Source organism: Lepidochelys kempii, chromosome 6, assembly GCF_965140285.1.
Source record: "Lepidochelys kempii isolate rLepKem1 chromosome 6, rLepKem1.hap1, whole genome shotgun sequence".
Lineage (NCBI taxonomy): Eukaryota > Metazoa > Chordata > Testudines > Cheloniidae > Lepidochelys > Lepidochelys kempii.
The window spans coordinates 27,018,825-27,037,515 of NC_136385.1; the positions used below are offsets into that span (position 1 = coordinate 27,018,825).

The following is an 18,691-nucleotide window of genomic DNA, read 5'->3' on the forward strand; positions in this document are numbered from 1 at the left end:
CCATAGGCCCAGTACTGCTATGGGATGTCTACACTGCAGATTTATAGCTCCATGAGCCTGAGTCAGCTGACATGGGCCAGTCCTGGGTGCTCTGCTGACATCTAGAGAGACTGCTGTGAGAACAACCACAGAGTAGGATGGGGGGGGGGGCTATTTGCTATTTCAGCTAACCTGTTAGACCTAGCTTTGCCTAGGGGTGTCGGTAGGGGGGACAGGTCTGCTGCTGTAGAATGACACATATCTTTCCCTGCTGCTGAAAGTTGGGTGGGAGATGGTGACTCCACCCCTGTTGTAGGAGGGCAGCAGAGTCTGCAGTTGCTGCTGTTTCAGCACAGGCCACAGTGAAACTAGAGAACCTTTCAGCCCACTTCTTGCAGGGTCCATAGCCGCCATTTCAAGATGCTTTAATAAATATGAAAAGGAGAAAGGGAGAAAACTGCTTCTCTCCCTGTCTCTCCCCTGCCCGTCCCCCACTCTCCAGCGCACTTAAGCTTAAAATAAAATCCCATTGCAGAACTGCTGGCTTCTGGCAAGTCTGGTTTTCACTAAGTGGCCATTAGCACTCACCCACAGCCTGCTCCGAGTGGGTCTCTGCTATAAGCAGCTCTTCTGCCACTGAGTGTGGTTCTATGAACTACTCTGAGTCTGGTGCCACCCTTCTTGGTCATTGTAGATGTACTGGGAGGATTTACCCTTCAACATTGCTGACTGTGGAACCAGTGATGTAATCCAGCTCCCCAAGAGTCTAGCTTGGGTTTTACCCAATGCTCGGTGTATGCAGGCACAGGACACTGGTGCAGTGCTGCGCACTCCCAAAAAGGTGTGATTGTTGGGGTGCTGTTTTTCTCGCCTTAACATTGAGACTTGGGGTATTAGTTAAAGGCTTCTGCTCACCTGGAGTATAACGGTGACTACAAGACACTTTTCCTTGTGAAAACTGACTTTTCAGAGACACGTATGTTGATACAGTCTCAAGCTTGGGGGTGTGACCTACTTCTACTGGGGTACTGAAAAAACACCACCACCACCCACAACGGAGCATGCTTGTTAAGTGTACTACCAGTGCTATCTGCTAACGTGTACTCCTTTAGCTCGAGGGGGAGAGGTCAGTGCTTTAGAGCCCTGGGTTGAATCATGCTGGTCACCTCTGTGTGGGGTGTGGTGGGATTAAAGGGTGCTAATGTACCCACATTATGCTGGCTTTGTGCCCCTGCACAGGGTGCTCTTCAAGAGGCACTGACAGATGCTGTAGCTGGGGTGTGATGTGCCCTGACTATTCTGTAGTGCCGTAGAATCTAGTGACGTACTGCATCAGGGATGCAAGTTAGGGTACCCCTTGGGGTTGCTCTAATGGGGGATGCAGGAGCAGGGAGAGTTAAGCCAGTACTCCGGATCAAGGGATGCAAGCTGTCCCTCCTCTGACTCCGCATGGGGGTGACTTTGACCTCTGCTGTCAGTGTTCTCAAATAATTTTTGTGAGATGTTTAATATCTTGGTGGTGATGTAGCTGTGTTAGTCACAGGATATTAGAGACAAGGTAAATGAGGTAATATCTCTTACTGGACCAACTTCTGTTGTAGCTCAAAAGCTTGTACCTTCACAGAGCTTTCCATCAGGTCTGGGGAAGGAAGCAGTGTGTCTGACCTAAGTACAAGTTAGGACAGATTGTTAAGCAGAGGGGATAATACAGGAGAGACAGTCACTTGAATGGGCAATTGGGGGTTAGATGATTATGCATAAAAGGTTTGAAGTGGGCAATTAAGGATAACAAGCGGGTGTGTTACAAATTGGTGTAATGAGCCAAAAAACAGTGTCTCTGTTAAGTCCAGGGCTTTTGGTATCTAGCAAAGTTATATATTTAAATTCACAGGCTTGCTTTTTGAAGGAGTTGGACAGGTTTCCCTTAAGGACAAGTATTGAAAGATCAAATCTACCCTGCTCCACAGCTGATTTAAATCATGATTTAAGTCACTAGTCAGGAAGACTTGCTTTAATCATGGATTTCTACATAAAAGTGTGTTCTTATTGGTTATTAAACCTTAATACATATTCTTCACAACTCGGAGATGTAGGTTTCACTTTTAGAAGGTACACATTGCACATTTTTTTAAACTGATCTATTTTGAGAACTTTTCAGATTCGTTTTACAGCTATATCAGAAAATGAATGATTAGTTATTTCATTTACCAAAGGTAATTGAAGCAGATATTTATGAAGTCACTGGGAGATGAACTATCTCCAATTCCACAGGTTAATCATTAATATTTGAAAGATTTTCTTGCCATGCTGTGCTAGGAGGAGAACATCACCAGACAGACACTTAAATTGTTTTATTTAACTAAAACAACAATGTTATGTATTCTGGATTTTTTTTCCCCAGTAGCAAACATACAATATTTTAACAAAACAAGTATATGAATTTAGTTAAACATTCACATTAATTTAGTTAAACATTCACATTTTTTAAAATCAGGTTTGTTTTTGTTAAAATTGTGTTAACTAAAATAGTTAAATGAAATATTTAAAAAAAAAATTAAATAGACTATGTCAACCAGGTCAACACAAGAAACTTAAAATATTGGCTTCTGCAGCTAACTCAGTTGTCTTCACCTTCATTTTCCTATTTGTTCATAATCTGGAAAAGAAAAAGCTTTCCTGCTTTTTCAGGTCCTAAACGATTCCTTCCTTTGGAATGAATTAGTCCAAAGGAAGAAAATATTCTTTCTGCATTGGCAGAAGAAGCTACTGCTGTTAAAAGTGAGATTATCACTTCCAACAGCCTCTGAATCCAAGTAGGGTGACCAGATGTCCCAATTTTATAGGGACAGTCCTGATTTTTGGGTCTCTTTCTTATATAGGCTCCTATTACACACACACACACCCATCCTGATTTTTCACACTTGCTGTCTGGTCATTCTAAATCCAAGTGCTTAAGTGACTTCCACCAGTTCACTGGTGTGACTTTCTTTAAAATATCATCAGCAAACATATATTTCTTGAATGGTTCTTATTCCCAAACTGGGTCTCTTTTACGGCCTGCTGCCATTATAGGTTTTCCCTTCTAGTGAGAGAATGGTAGATCTCAAATCAATGAAGGCTACACTCAGAAAGACCTCAAGGCTTCTGGAATATGCCGCTCAAACAGTTTCACTTTTGTTTCTGCTGCCTGTCCCTCCCTTCTCACATTTATCTCCAGACTTCGTCTCCTTGTTCAGATCTATTCCGCCCCCAACAATCATCTATTCATTGAACTTTTAGAAATTTTGCACTTTTAGAGAGAGGTAAGGGATTGACTCTGTGTACACAAATTTGCAGAAGGACAATAGGGTTGAGGTCTGTTATTTCTCACCTCTATATATTTAAAAACATTTTTGCTCTTAACATGTTATCTCTGGAGACACAAATCCACAGTTTGAGAACTGCAAAACTAAGCATCTCTGATGGTGCTCAGTCTAGAAGATACCAAGTCCCATTGGGTAGATAGATTATTTAGGTTAATCTTTCTATACAGAAGCCCCTGGAACCCCATAAGATTGGGTCCCTAATCCATGAACTATTGGAACTCATTTACAAAACTTTTCTTAAACATTACATGAATATTTTGTCTCATACTATAAAATTAGAATTTATAATCCCTATTCCATGATGAGATATCTTTGAGCTATAATGTAAAAATAGTTTTAATGAATATACATTGGTTTTTCCCTCAAAAAGCATTTTATCAAAAAAATCCATTTTAAATAAAAAATCCTTTTATTAAAATTTTAATTTTTTTTTTTTTTAAAAATCATTGATTTTTATCCACCCTGCTGTGGAGTGATTGCTTTGGAAAAGTTTGTCTATGGATGATATGGTGTTTTGTCTTTGCTCATCTTTCTGCATGAGCTCACTGGAATGCAGTGATTGTCTGGCTTCACGCACATAGTTGTTGTGGGGCCACTTGATGAGGTACCCCACATGGTGTGATAAGCATGTGTAGGATCCATCCATTCTGAAAGGTGTGTGTGGGAGGGGGGTATTGATCATTGCAGCAGTGGAGATATCTGCAGGTTTTACATCTCTTCTGGCACGGTTTGGTGCTGCTTTGAGTTGGTATGTCCTGGTCTGTGAGGAACTTGCTTCTGGTGATGAGGTTGTAGGGTTGTTTCGAAGGCCATAGGGGATTTGGGAAAGAGTTCTTTCAGGGTGTGGTCTCCATCAACTATGTGTTGTAATTGTTTAATGATACCCCCATATGGGTTTTGGTGTGGAGTGGTAAGTGATAACTATGGGTGGGTCGTCAGTGGCTTCTCTTTCCTGTCTTTGAGCAAGTTCTCCTGGGGTATTAGGGTGGCCCTTTCCATGATGCAATCTCTGCCAGAGTGTCCTTGTTTAGTGAATGCAGTGTTTGTTGTATCCATGTAGGTTCCAAGTAGAGTGACCAGATGTCCTGATTTTGTAGGGACAGTCCTCCTAATTGGGGCTTTTTCTTGTATAGGCACCTATTACCCTCCAACCCCACCCCCATTTTTCACACTTTCTATCTGGTCACCCTAGTTCCAAGACATTAGAGAGACAAGCTGGGTGAGTGCCTCACCTGCCTTGTGTATCTTGTTTAGGGAAGTCACGTATCAGAGGGGTAGCTGTGTTAGTCTGGCTCTGTAAAAGCTGCGAAGAGTCCTGTGGCACCTTATAGACTAACAGATGTATTGCTTAGGGAAGGTGGTTTTAAGTGTCTTTAAAATGCGTGTCTCAGATTTTCTCTTTTGGAGCAAATTCTGTTGTTTGAGTGTTTGGCTGTAGGTAACTTTTTTGCATGTGTGGTCTGGATTGGCTGCTGGATTTGTGGAAGCAAATGTGGTGACTGGTAGATTTCTTGTATATCGTGTTTAGATTAAGCGGATTGTGGTGTCCAGAAAGTTGATGCTGGTTATGGGAGTCTTCTAGAGAGAGTTGTGGTAGAAATCTGAGTGAGTTTAGATTTTCTGTCTGGAGGATGAAAATATTGATGTATCTCAGATACAATATTGGTGTTGCGGTGCATTTGTCCAGAAATTCTTCCTTGAGGCGGCTCATGAAGAGGTTGGCATATTGGGGAGCCATCCTGGCACCCAGGGCTGTTCCAGTGATTTGGGCAAAGTGTGTGTGTGTTAAATTGAAGTTGTTGTGGGTGAGGGTGAAATGGGTGAGTTTGAGTGGATTTCTGAGTTTTTTGTGCATTATCTTGTGTGTACTGGAGGTAAGCAGTGATCCTATCATGTCCCAACTTATATTTAGCTCAGACACTAGTCTCCTAGTAGGGACAGCATAGCATGAAGGGTGGCAGAGTCAGCTTCCCCCTCAGCCCTGACCTGGGAAGCGCTGGAGCATAGTTCTGTCTCTGCCTGACTAATCCTTGGCTTCTCTGTGGAGCCTATCAATTGTGATGTGAACACGGCAGTCTAGAAAATGATTCCTGCTTGTACTGGCCTGAACTTAACCCAGCACATGAAGGTGAAACGTGTTCCAAAGAGACTAGTTCTGAACGCGGCACATCCTGTAGTGACTCTGCTAGTACAGGACAGGTCGGTGCTCTTCCATTAGGTGGGGGTTTACTTTATAGATAGCGGCACTGCAAAAGCCTGTGGTTTGAAGGCTGTGCTACAAACCTTACTTAGATCATAAGATCTGTGGGGCAGGGATCATCTCTTGTTCTGTGTTTTGCACAGTAACTGGCACAGTGGGAAGTGGTTCATGACTATAACTCCTAGATGCTGTAGTAATACAAACATATTGGTGAACATATTTTTAGACCTGAGCACTTTTACAAATGCCAGTGAATTGAGCCTCTCAGCATTGCTGTGAAGAGATCAAGTCTGGGTACTTAAATCCACTCCATTTTTGGCAGAAGAGAGTAGGTGCTGGTGGAAGCTGCTGTATTTACAATTTCCCCCACCCCTCTGGAATCCCAGTAGTTCTGGGGATGGCTAGGGTGGGGTCTCAGCTGTTTGCAGCACCTGTAGCCATCTCCCCTCAAACCTGGTGTGCCGCTTTGGGATGGTATGGGAATGAGACCTGCAAAGAAGGGTCTCACTTCAACGTGCTAGAGAAGCTCCAAAGTAGACCTGAGTTGTTAATTGACGTTTCTGGCGTGGCTGCCAAACTGAAAAACCAGGGGAAATGTTGTTTGGTTTCAAAAACGTTTTCCAACTTGCTAACAAATTCCAAAGTTCAGGCCAGCAAAGATTGTGTGTGTGTTTGCACTCCACCCCTTTGCCTTCAGCCCAGTGATTAGGCCAAACAGGATATACTAGACATAGGGCTGGTCTGCACTGAGAATTCACATCAGCAGTGAAAAACCCACACTCCTGGAGAGACGTAATACACTGAACTAACCCAGGGTGACTGCTGGGTCGATGGAAGAATTGTTCTGTCGATCTAGCTACTGCCTCTCTGGGAGGTGGATTAACTACAGCAAGGGGAGAATCCCTGAGGTTGGAATTCCTGCTCTGGAGCAGGGACTTGAGCTCAGACCTTTCTTCCTCTCTTTGTTCCTCTCCTCCCCTCCCCATACCAGTGTGTGTACAAACTGCCAGTCCGTAGGTTGTTGTGGGTGGGTTGCTCTCAGTCTCTCCTGTTGAAGCTGTTCCACTTTAGATAAATATCTAAATAGTCATGGTGACAAAGAGTGAGGAGGAGTCTCTAGCCTGGTGATTAAAGCACTGATCTGGGAGGTAGATGTCCTCATTCAGATCTTCTCTGATTCAGAGGAGGGGTTTGAATCCACATCTCCTGCCTTAATTACCAGGTTAGAGAGTGGTACTCATGCTCTCTCCTGGGCACAATGAAGGAAAGATTGAGAGCCTGGGTATGTGCAAACTGTTGAGTTTGCTGTCCTCAAATTACCCTTTTTCCCTGGCAGAAACAAATCGGGTCAAATTCACAAATCGTTTGGGTTGACCAAAACGGTATCTTTCACCAAGTAATTTACTTGCCTGAAAAACATCACCATGTCCTACTCCTCTGAGCTAGGAGTAAGGTGACAAAGGGTGGTGAGTCTGGGCCAGATTGCTGTTTCTGCTACAGGGACGCCTCTGCTAGTCCTTTCACATGAACAACTGTTGGGAAGAACCCCTTGGGCGAAGCCAGGCTGCTGCAGTGTCAGCAGCCCGTCACTTTATCTTGCAGTTCTGCAGACTTCACCAGAAGAGAAGGTGCAGGGCAAGTCTGGTTGAACCATTGTCCCTTTCATTCCTCTCGCTGCTTCTAGAAGAACTGGCACTTCCTAATAGAGCCTAAATCCTTTCTCAACTTCCCCTTTCACTCTCTGCCACCTCTTGCTCAACATGCTGTCCGTTACCTAACCTCCACTCAGCCGCTCCATCTTTAGTTGTGCAGAAATGGCTGGTGATAGCTACTCTGGATTCAGGTGAGGGGACAATGCCTGGGATTAAGAAGGCAACCAGGCTGCGGACTTAATGTATCTAATTGTTGGCCTGGCAGCATCAGCAGCCTGCCTGGTTACCAGCTGCATGTGCTAGTATCTAACTGAGGAGGGAGGCGTACATTTGTTCACTGTCTTGTGTTGTGGTCAGTGCCTAGCTGGCCCATGTCCCCTCACCAGAGATTGTTGTATGTTGGTTCTCTGGAACCCCTGCCAACACAATGTTGCTCTCTGTTCTCCTCTCGTGGTTAGGTCAGGTATACAGGTTTAAACCATTTAAGTCCTATACTGCTTTCAAGCTAATGATCTCTGCCCTTCCACTCAGGCAATAGAAGCGCTTAGGCTTTTAGAGCCAGAGCTCCCAGGTTCATTGCTTGTGGATGACCAGTCCTGAGGCATGGCTACATGAACATAGCTTTGTTCAGTAGCAGTGCAGCGAAGAGCTTAAGTGAGGACCATAACATTCCTGGCTCTCTGATAAGCCAAAATATACTTAATTCCAATGAGCAGTTTAGCTGCCTTGCTGGTGGTGGCTGCCTTGGTGCAAAGGGACACTGCGCTGGTGACAGTGTGAAAGCACTGAAGACTATAGACTAGCTTAACAGCCGAAGAACTGTAAAATGAATCCATGAATCACTCCATAGACAGTGGCCTGGCTTGAAGTAGTAGGGAGCACCTGCACTGCCTATTGACTTGAATGGTACCTGTGGTCATTATAATGCTCACAGGAGTGTGAGTACCAGCCTCGGGGCAGACTAGTTTTAAAAAAACAAAACAAAACAAAAAAATCCCCAGGGCACAAGCCTTAGATTTCACCAGCCAATTCCACCAAGTGCAAACTTCTCTGGCCCATTAGCTGCCTTAAACAGAGTCACAGACAGTCCCCTTGGGTACTCCAGTCTGTCTTGCCAATCCAGTGGTGAGCTGGAGCCAGTTCGCACTGGTTTGCTAGAACCGGTTGTTAAATTTAGAAGCCCTTTTAGAACCGGTTGTTCCGCGAGGGACAACCGGTTCTAAAAGGGCTTCTAAATTTAACCGGCCCAAAGTGGCGCCTTAAGTGCTGACTCCATGGGTGCTCCAGCCCTGAAGCATCCAAGGAGAAAATTTGGTGGGAGCAGAGCACCCACCGGCAGCTCCCTGCCCCACCCCCAGCCCTGGTCACACCAAAGACCATGCTTGTAGCCAGCCCTATGGGAAACAATATGAAGATTTATTAAACAGGAAAAGGAAATGAGTTATTTACAAGCAAACTTAGGTAACACAAATGTTAGTTTTCGGAGTAACAGCCGTGTTAGTCTGTATTCGCAAAAAGAAAAGGAGAACTTGTGGCACCTTAGAGACTAACCAATTTATTTGAGCATAAGCTTTTGTGAGCTACAGCTCACTTCATCGGATGCATACTGTGGAAAGTGTAGAAGATCTTATTATATACACACAAAGCATGAAAAAATACCTCCTCCCACACCACTCTCCTGCTGGCAATAGCTTATCTAAAGTGATCACTCTCCTTACAATGTGTATGATAATCAAGGTGGGCCACTTCCAGCACAAATCCAGGTTTTCTCACCCCCCCACACCCCCTACACAAACTCACTCTCCTGCTGGCAATAGCTTATCCAAAGTGACCACTCTCCTTACATTGTGCATGTTAATCAAGGTGGGCCATCCCCAGCAGAAATCCAGGGTTTAACAAGAACGTTTGGGGGGGGGGTAGGAAAAAACAGGGAAATAGGCTACCTTGCATAATGACTAAGCCACTCCCAGTCTCTATTCAAGCCTAAGTTAATTGTATCCAATTTGCAAATGAATTCCAATTCAGCAGTTTCTCACTGGAGTCTGGATTTGAAGTTTTTTTGTTGTAAAATAGCGACTTTCATGTCTGAAATCGTGTGACCAGAGAGATTGACCTGTTCTCCGACTGGTTTATGAATGTTATAATTCTTGACATCTGATTTGTGTCCATTTACTCTTTTACGTAGAGACTGTCCAGTTTGACCAATGTACATGGCAGAGGGGCATTGCTGGCACATGATGGCATATATCACATTGGTGGATGTGCAGGTGAACGAGCCTCTGATAGTGTGGCTGATACTGTTAGGCCCTGTGATGGTGTCCCCTGAATAGATAGGTGGGCACAGTTGGCAACGGGCTTTGTTGCAAGGATAGGTTCCTGGGTTAGTGGTTCTGTTGTGTAGTATGTGGTTGCTGGTGAGTATTTGCTTCAGGTTGGGGGGCTGTCTGTAGGCAAGGACTGGCCTGTCTCCCAAGATTTGTGAGAGTTATGGGTCATCCTTCAGGATAGGTTGTAGAGCCTTAATAATGCATTGGAGTGGTTTTAGTTGGGGGCTGAAGGTGACGGCTAGTGGCGTTCTGTTATTTTCTTTGTTAGGCCTGTCCTGTAGTAGGTGACTTCTGGGAACTCTTCTGGCTCTATCAATCTGTTTCTTCACTTCCGCAGATGGGTATTGTAGTTGTAAGATTGCTTGATAGAGATCTTGTAGGTGTCTGTCTCTGTCTGAGAGGTTGGAGCAAATGCGGTTGTATCGCAGAGCTTGGCTGTAGATGATGGATCGTGTGGTGTGGTCAGGGTGAAAGCTGGAGGCATGTAGGTAGGAATAGCGGTCAGTAGGTTTCCGGTATAGGGTGGTGTTTATGTGACCATTGTTTATTAGCACTGTAGTGTCCAGGAAGTGGATCTCTTGTGTGGACTGGACCAGGCTGAGGTTGATGGTGGGATGGAAATTGTTGAAATCATGGTGGAATTCCTCAAGGGCTTCTTTTCCATGGGTCCAGATGATGAAGATGTCATCAATATAGCACAAGTAGAGTAGGGGCGTTAGGGGACGAGAGCTGAGGAAGCGTTGTTCTAAATCAGCCATAAAAATGTTGGCATACTGTGGGGCCATGCAGGTACCCATAGCAGTGCCACTGATCTGAAGGTATACATTGTCCCCAACTGTAAAATAGTTATGGGAAAGGACAAAGTCACAAAGTTCAGCCATCAGGTTAGCCGTGACATTATCGGGGATAGTGTTCTTGACGGCTTGTAGTCCATCTTTGTGTGGAATGTTGGTGTAGAGGGCTTCTACATCCATAGTGGCCAGGATGGTGTTATCAGGAAGATCACCGATGGATTGTAGTTTCCTCAGGAAGTCAGTGGTGTCTCGAAGGTAACTGGGAGTGCTGGTAGCGTAGGGCCTGAGGAGGGAGTCTACATAGCCAGACAATCCTGCTGTCAGGGTGCCAACTGTGCCCACCTATCTATTCAGGGGACACCATCACAGGGCCTAATAACATCAGCCACACTATCCGAGGCTCGTTCACTTGCACATCCACCAATGTGATATATGCCATCATGTGCCAGCAATGCCCCTCTGCCATGTACATTGGTCAAACTGATCAGTCTCTACGTAAAAGAGTAAATGGACACAAATCAGATGTCAAGAATTATAACATTCATAAACCAGTCGGAGAACAGGTCAATCTCTCTGGTCACACGATTACAGACATGAAAGTCGCTATCTTAAAACAAAAAAACTTCAAATCCAGACTCCAGCGAGAAACTGCTGAATTGGAATTCATTTGCAAATTGGATACAATTAACTTAGGCTTGAATAGAGACTGGGAGTGGCTTAGTCATTATGCAAGGTAGCCTATTTCCCCTTGTTTTTTCCAACCCCCCCCCTCAAAGTTCTTGTTAAACCCTGGATTTCTGCTGGGGATGTCCCACCTTGATTATCATGCACAATGTAAGGAGAGTGGTCACTTTGGATAAGCTATTGCCAGCAGGAGAGTGAGTTTGTGTGTGGGGGAGGGGCGGGGGGGGGGAGAAAACCTGGATTTGTGCTGGAAATAGCCCACCTTGATTATCATACACATTGTAAGGAGAGTGATCACTTTAGATAAGCTATTACCAGCAGGAGAGTGGGGTGGGAGGAGGTATTTTTTCATGCTTTATGTGTATAAAAAGATCTTCTACACTTTCCACAGTATGCATCCGATGAAGTGAGCTGTAGCTCACGAAAGCTTATGCTCAAATAAATTGGTTAGTCTCTGAGGTGCCACAAGTCCTCCTTTTCTTTTTACAAATGTTAGTCTTTGCCTATATTAAGTTTTGAAACCTTCTATAATCAGCTTGGTTTGTTTGTTTTGTTCTTTAGGGCTAACCCAGGCTAAGGAGCTGGGGATCTCTTGCTTATGGGGAGGTTAGGTCAGTATAAGAACGTCTCTCAGGGGTGTGGATATTTCCCACACCCCCTGAGCAACTTTGTTTTACTGGTACTGTTGTGTAGACCTGGTCCTTGCCTTCCCAGAGCTGCAGCAGCATAGAGATAGCTAGTAGTTCCCTTTGCTTGGGGTTTTTATCCCCTTCTTGCTACATGGTTTGAGCTGCAAACTCTGCTGATAGGAGGAGTCCACTTGCATGACTGATCTTCACTGGGAGGAGAGCGGAACAACAAGTCTTTTGTCCTCTTGTTGACAATTCCTCAGTTGTTGTAAGATCCACCCGCAGCCTCTCTGGTACTGATGGGCAGCCTCTTTCAACAGGGTCATAACAATTTCTGTAGAAGAGCAGCTCTTCCCATTAATGTCACTCTCAAGTACTGTACAGCAATTCATACAGTATCAGAGGCTCACAATACAACTGCTCCAATATTACATTACAGTATGGAACACCACTATTCAAAGTAAGATTAACGCACGCAGCAACTCACATGCATCCAGTTGTCTAAACGCTTTATTATAAATCTGATACCTATTTGATCAGTATTGACCCACAAGTGAGCCAAATGGATTCCAGCTGTGTCCAGTTGAGAGATGGAGACCTTGCTGTGACCTGGCAAATGGCCCGCAGCTTCAGTCGTTTTAGCACCTCTGGAAAATCAAGCCTTGAGCCTCTTTCTAAATGTGTCAGAGAAATATGTGCAGTGGGTACCCTGGGCTGGAGCTACCTTTTAGAGATGGGCACATGGGATGTGTACCTAGCTTGGGACTAGAGCTGTTTGGAATCTTTGCATTTTGAAAAAAGTTGCGCAATTTTCCTCTTTCTTGCCCTACTTTTGACAATGTAGATTTGAATGTTTGGCTTTGCCATTGCTGGGTTTCCATTCTCCTTTGGCTGAATTCCATTAGGTTTTAAGGGTGGGGGGAAAGATCAGATAGAAAAATGGTATATTAAAAGAAAAAAGGAGCCGCATGGACAGACATGCAGGCAGGAGAGTGAGTGTGTGTGTAAATGGTTCTTGTACCCTAATGAATAAGGCAGACTGTCCTGTAGTTAGAAATCAAATTCTCCTGGAAGATGGCAGGGGAACAAAAGAACAAGGGGGAGAAATCTCCTTGAACTCAAGCTAGTCTTGTCCAACCTCTGACCACACAAGTTAACCCAAATGGCCTCAGAGTTAGAAGGGATCTCAGTTAGAGCCTAGCTGGGCAGCGGAAGTCCAGCTCTGGAGCTCAGGGAGCGGGGGTGGGGATCTCCTCCTGCTCCATACATCTGGAGCTAGACCTGTGGAGGCATTATTTCTTGTTATCTTTGCAGTTGAGACTGGAGCAGGAATTCTGGAGCACAGAGAAGTGACATTTACTTCTTAGGTCTTCCTAGTCTTCCTCCGCAATTACTGTACCGTACTCCTCTCATGCTGTGCTTTAGCCCCAGGCTCATTTCAGATGGGACTTGGCGTCTGACATGAAGGTTGAGAAATTGGAGGCTTGAGGTTTTGAAAGCGCTCTCCTGTCTGTGTAATGCTGGTATCTAGCACTGCAGAAGTTGTTCAGAAGGGAAGTTGCCTCATGTAATCAAGTACAGTACATGGAGCCAGACAAATGTGATAAACCGCCTCGGGCCTGAGCCAAAGCCCACTGAAATCAATGGAAAGGATCCTATTGACTTAAATAGGCTTTGGGTCCAGCTCCTGCTGCTGGAATGAATGTGGACCAGTGGACAGAACACTGGGCTGGGAATCGGAAGACTTGGCTCCTGTTCCCAGCTCTGCCATTGACCCTGGGCAAGTCTCTCTGCCTCCATTTTTTCCCCCTCCCACCCTCAGTCTGTTTAGTCTGTAAGTCGCTGCCCTGAAGAGCTACCTCATACTCTGCTTGTGCAGCACCTGGTGCAGTGGGGCCTCTGTTTTAAGTTGGGGCTTCCATGTGCCACCCCAATACAAACAATGATAAAGGAGTGGACCTGATTTGCCTTCTGTTTTTGAAGGATTTCATCCATGTCTTAGTATAATCTTCCCGAAAGTGTTTGTAATTCTTCTTACTGTTCTACTGACTTGCTCTGCCATGCACTAGCTTCTCATTAAACCAAAACCGACGTGCACTAATGAGTACATCTGTATTTGCACAGTATTTTTAGAGCTCCCGTTGGGCTATTACAATTATAGCTGGCGTTGTAAAGGTATGGGACATCAGATTTTCAGTGGGTTTGAAACACTTCTTTCCCTTCTCAAAGGCTTCTTCCCCTCCCCACCTCTAGGTCTCCAAGACACTCCTATGAGGAAGAGGACAGTGGTCTGAGGGAAGCTGAAGTCAAGCTGGAGCAGGTCCAGCTGAATCAGGAGGGCCCGGAGGAGATTCCCGGGGAGAATGAGGAGATGAAGCAGGAGCCGCTGGAGACAGAGGAGCCTCAGCAACTTTTTGAGGCAGAATGCATTCAAGAGCAGCAGGAGGAAGAGGAGGAGGAGAAAGCTGGGCAGGAGGTCAGAGCAGAAATATTGGATCTGTGATCTCTCTTGGTATGGCTGTGACTTCATGGGGGACCATCCGTGTGGGGTAGACGCATCGCAGCAATGTGTAAAACAGGGCTTGTACTTGTGATACTTACCTATCCCAGTAGCTTAAAGGGTCACACTCTTGTGCGCTCTGCCTTACGATGGTGCAGCACCTCTACCCCGGCAGTTTGCATTGGTATAGCTGCAGCTGTGCAAGCACCCCCAGTTACACATAGCTTAAGTGTGCAGACGCCACTTTCATGTTTACTGGCTCCTTTCTTCTCTCCTCCCTTCTTCCTCCCCTGCTCCCAAAAATCAGTCACTGCACACAATGGAGAACTTAGTGCTGCTCTGACAAGTAGCACCACAAGGCCTGTAATTCTGTGTTCTAATTCTCTGCTGTGGTATAGGTGTTCTGCCTTCTCTCATCATCATTCATTACGGAGAGTGTCACAGGTTCTCCAGTCCTACAAAGCCACAGATATAGGACTCTTAAGGAAATTCTGAACCCGTGTGTTCAGAACCGTGCCCCCCCCCTTTTTTTTTTGTTCCACGCTCTGAGAAGCCTTGGCCTGATCTACTAATCTGAAATTGGGGTCCAGCATTGCTGCCTTCCATCCCCTAGGGGTGTCTGTGCTGTATTTAGTTCAAGGCGTGGTGTGGCCCTGGTAAACAAGGGAGACAAAGCTGGAACTCAAGCTGTATGGAAGCCTGTCTGTGTCACTCTGAGTTGTAATAAACATTTAAGATGGACTGTGATTGCATAAATCATGACATCCCTCTTATTAGGGGGTGGTATGGCTTCATAGCTCCTCAAAATAAATTTAGTTAGTTTCCCTGTCCCCTGCCTGAGAGTGAGGATATATATTCCTTTCTGATGGGGGCTGGGCAAAATTGGTGGGAAATGTCTTTGTGAAAACTCATGCAGAATGTCTCACCAGTTCATTTTGTGACCTTGCACCTGTACAAATATTGTCTTTTTAAATGACAACTGGGAGAATGAATTTTTTACATGTGAAAGAAAGCTCAGTGTCTTTGCCCAAAGTTTAATTTGTGGGGGTGGATCTGACACTTGTTACAGTGGGAGTTTATTAATCGGCTTTGCTCCTGGTCTGCTCATTCTTTGCATTCAGGAGAAAAAGAGGAGGAGGAATGAGGAGGAGGAGACACCAGAAAAACGCCAGAAAGCTCCGAGCACCTCCAGCATGGAAGGGGAAGAGGATGAACAATGTGATGGCCAGTCCCCAGCGAGTTCCACAACGGTACATGCTACTAAGAGTGCTCTGAATCGCAAGTGCACTTAGAGCTGGCCTAAACCTTAGTGAGAGGAGACCTGACTGGTGTGGCTATGTAGGGGGGAGGAAAGATGGTCTAATACTGAAGACCTCAGGAGATCTGGATTCACATGCGAGTTCAACAGACTTCCAGTGTGACCTTGGGAAAGTCACTTACTCTCTCTCCCTCATTTGTAAAATGGGCATAATCCTTTCTCTATCTGTTGTCTGGCTTGTCTACTTACACAGTCAGCTCTTTGGAGCAGGGATTGCCTCTCCTTATGGGGATGTACAGCACCTAACACAATGGTCCCCTAGTCTCAACTGGGGCCTCTAAGAACTTTTATAATACAAAGTGGTAGTAACCTTGGCCATCTTCAACATTCATGAATTTAATCAAACGGATAGTCTGTCTTGTTTCCTAGCATGTAATACTGGGTCTGCTTTATACACTTCCCCCTCAATGTCCTGTGGATACACAGCCCTGTGTATCCAGATATGGTAGGTGTATGGGGAAAATGGCTCTTCTCTTGTCAGAGTTGATCTTGTTGGCCACGGATTAGGATGGAGAGTGAGGAGTCCAGTGCATGCAGATTTCATTCATCTTTGGGGTGATGGCGGAGCGTTCAGGTGGCCTCTTAAGCACCTGTTAGCATTGTGTTCCCTTTGACTCTTAAACCCCATGCTGCCTGCATGTGACTCAAGGTTGCCTGGTCAGGGAGAGTTATATCACTTTCAAAAGGTGTTGAAAAGAAACATGTAGCAAGGGGAGTGTTTCGTTTGTAACAGTCGGAGGAGCTGCTCAGACAGGGAGCAGAGCTTTGTTACATTACAGGAAACATTAAGAATAAAAATCAAACTTCTGGGGAGCAATAGAACTACCTGGATTCTGGCCCCAGTCTGTTTGCATTGTGACAAGTGATGGGAATGTGTGTGACTATCAAGCCAGGAAGAAAAATCCCTCACTGCACTGAGCAGAGTGGGTGGCAAAAGAGAAACAATCTAGTTTTGGAGCTTAACCATGGACTTCAGTGAGAGCAGAGTAGGGCTTGTGCTTCTGAAAAATCCCACCCTACCTTTGATACTAGGGACAGAAGCTCTCTTGCAGAGTAACCCCCAAATACCTATACCTTCCTAGGGAACTGTTGCTATGACCAATCCCATACACAGCAGAGAAGGGGTTAAATATCCAGCAGGGAAGGGCTTAAATACTGCCTCCGAAGGGGCCTTTATGGTGTTGGTGGAGAAGTTTCCCCACCAATCAGGCTGTACACGCGTTCATTCAGGGGAGAGAGGTGCTCACAATCTTTGCAAAGCAGAAAGGACTTACGCACAAGCAGTGGAAGGAATTTTGTTTAAACTATAAAATATATATTTAAAACCCTGGATCATCCATAAGAAACCAAGAATGGAATCGTTCCAGGCTGGGACTGGTTTGGAAAGGCATGAGCCTGTGGGGAGAAACATAGGATTAGGACAGGTTTCAGAGTAGCAGCCGTGTTAGTCTGTATCGGCAAAAAGAAAAGGAGGACTTGTGGCACCTGAGAGACTAACAAATTTATTAGAGCACAAGCTTTAGGACATACTCTTATTTTAACCACAGTAGTGTCTACTGGTGTGAGACGGGGAAGCTTGCTCCGTTAGCTCAGGCAGTTGAAGCTCGTGTCTCTTAGATCCAGAGTTCCTGGGTGGGTGTGTGAGGTCTCAACGTAACAAGTAGCAGTCTGATACTCAAAAGGCCTCTTTAACCAGGAAAGGGGGATTTAAAAAATGAAAGCAATGGAGGAATGAAGGGGTTCTCAAGGCATGAAGTAACCAGCCACAGAAGAAGGGACGTTAGGTACCCGAAGTCTTGCCACAGACTTTCTTCATGGCCTGGAGCCAGGAGGTCAGCTAGATATTTATAATGTTCGCTTCTGTCCTCTAAACAAATCGAGGAGTTCAGAAAGTTCATCAGTGTGAAGGTCTGGGCTGGGGAGCAGGGTTCCAGTAAATGAGCAGTGCAGAAAGGCTGTGAATAGACTTTAGTGTGTCATGCAGAAATGAAGCAACTTCTCCAGTTTGTACTTGTAATAGCTCTCTGGACATGCGAGCAGTGTTAATGCTGGACTCTTGGTGGGGGAATGGAACAACAGAGCAATCCCTTGTTCCTGTATAGTACCTCTCCTCCTCCAAGGATTACAAAAATTACTGTAAATACCCAACAGATGTGGGGTGTGATGTGCTATCGCTACTCTTTGGAAGCCCAGACACAGATGGTGATCTACAGCCTGCCCAAGTTGCCAATTAACTTGCTGCTTGAGCTGGGAACAGAGGGCTGATTCTCTGTTTCTGGATTCACAGTCCTGAGCTCAAACTGCAAACACTCCCCAGCCTCTGAAATGTTGCAGCTCTGACAGGCTGAGCCCTGCTGATGATAGAATAATTTTCCAGAGCAGAAAATGGATGTGATCTGAACTGCTCAGCGAGAGGTGCATTTTACAGAGAATACTCCCAAACAAGTATGCTATAAACCAGCAGAACGATCGTCCTAATGCATCCCCATTTAAAGTAATAGAGCTTGAGGGCATCTACAAACAGCCTCTTCTAATGTATCTTGCATATGTCCACACAGCAATTGGACAAGTTTGTCTTGTCAGATGCTTGTGGGATATGTAAGCTCATCTGCTGCACCTTGGTGTGTGAGTGCACAGCTTGTTTTGGGCTAATTTCTTGTACAAGTCCTTCTGCAAGTAAATTTTTCAATAGGGTTTGATTTGCCAGAAGGCTCTGCTGGTTAAATCACTCCTCTGTCTTGGAGCCTTCCTGCAGTGGAATGGCCAGTGCAAACTATGTTCTGTCACAGATGCCATTTTCTGTCCATCTTCCTTTTCCCTGCTTTTTTTTTTTTTTTTTTTTTTGCTCTTCTCTTTACCTTTCTATACCTGACCCTTCCATTCTCCTCATCACCAAGAGCCTATGTGAGTCTTACAGTGGAGAGGCCCTGCAGCTTGGCCCCAGGGTCACCCATGTGCTGGAATATGATGGGATGGGAGGAGGGAAGCTTGGTGGTCAGGTTACTGCTTACACTGGCAGCCCACATGCATGTTAGTGGCTCCTGTGGCCAGAGGAATTAGTGACCCTCAGAGAGCAGGATCAGGCTGTGGCTTCAGTGGGGATGGACGAGGTACAGGTGTCATGCAGCTTTTCCACCTGCACTCTGCCCTATACGTGACTCTTCCTTCAAGATGGGGGAATCACTGGGCTGGAGACGTTGTGGGGGAAGCTTTTTAAAATACAGATGTTTGACTCTTCACTGC

At 45.3% G+C, this 18,691-nt stretch overlaps 1 protein-coding gene across 6 annotated transcripts in view; it reads left to right on the forward strand.

Moving 5' to 3' along the window:
* LSP1 (lymphocyte specific protein 1) overlaps window positions 1–18,691 on the forward strand; it is an 84,600-nt gene that overhangs the window by 46,199 nt on the left and 19,710 nt on the right. For all 6 annotated transcript variants that reach the window (XM_073347235.2, XM_073347240.2, XM_073347238.2 and 3 more), the window contains 2 exons: window positions 13,884–14,106; window positions 15,252–15,380. In XM_073347235.2, the coding sequence (XP_073203336.1) occupies window positions 13,884–14,106; window positions 15,252–15,380 (352 nt within the window). The remainder of the gene's footprint in view (window positions 1–13,883; window positions 14,107–15,251; window positions 15,381–18,691) is intronic.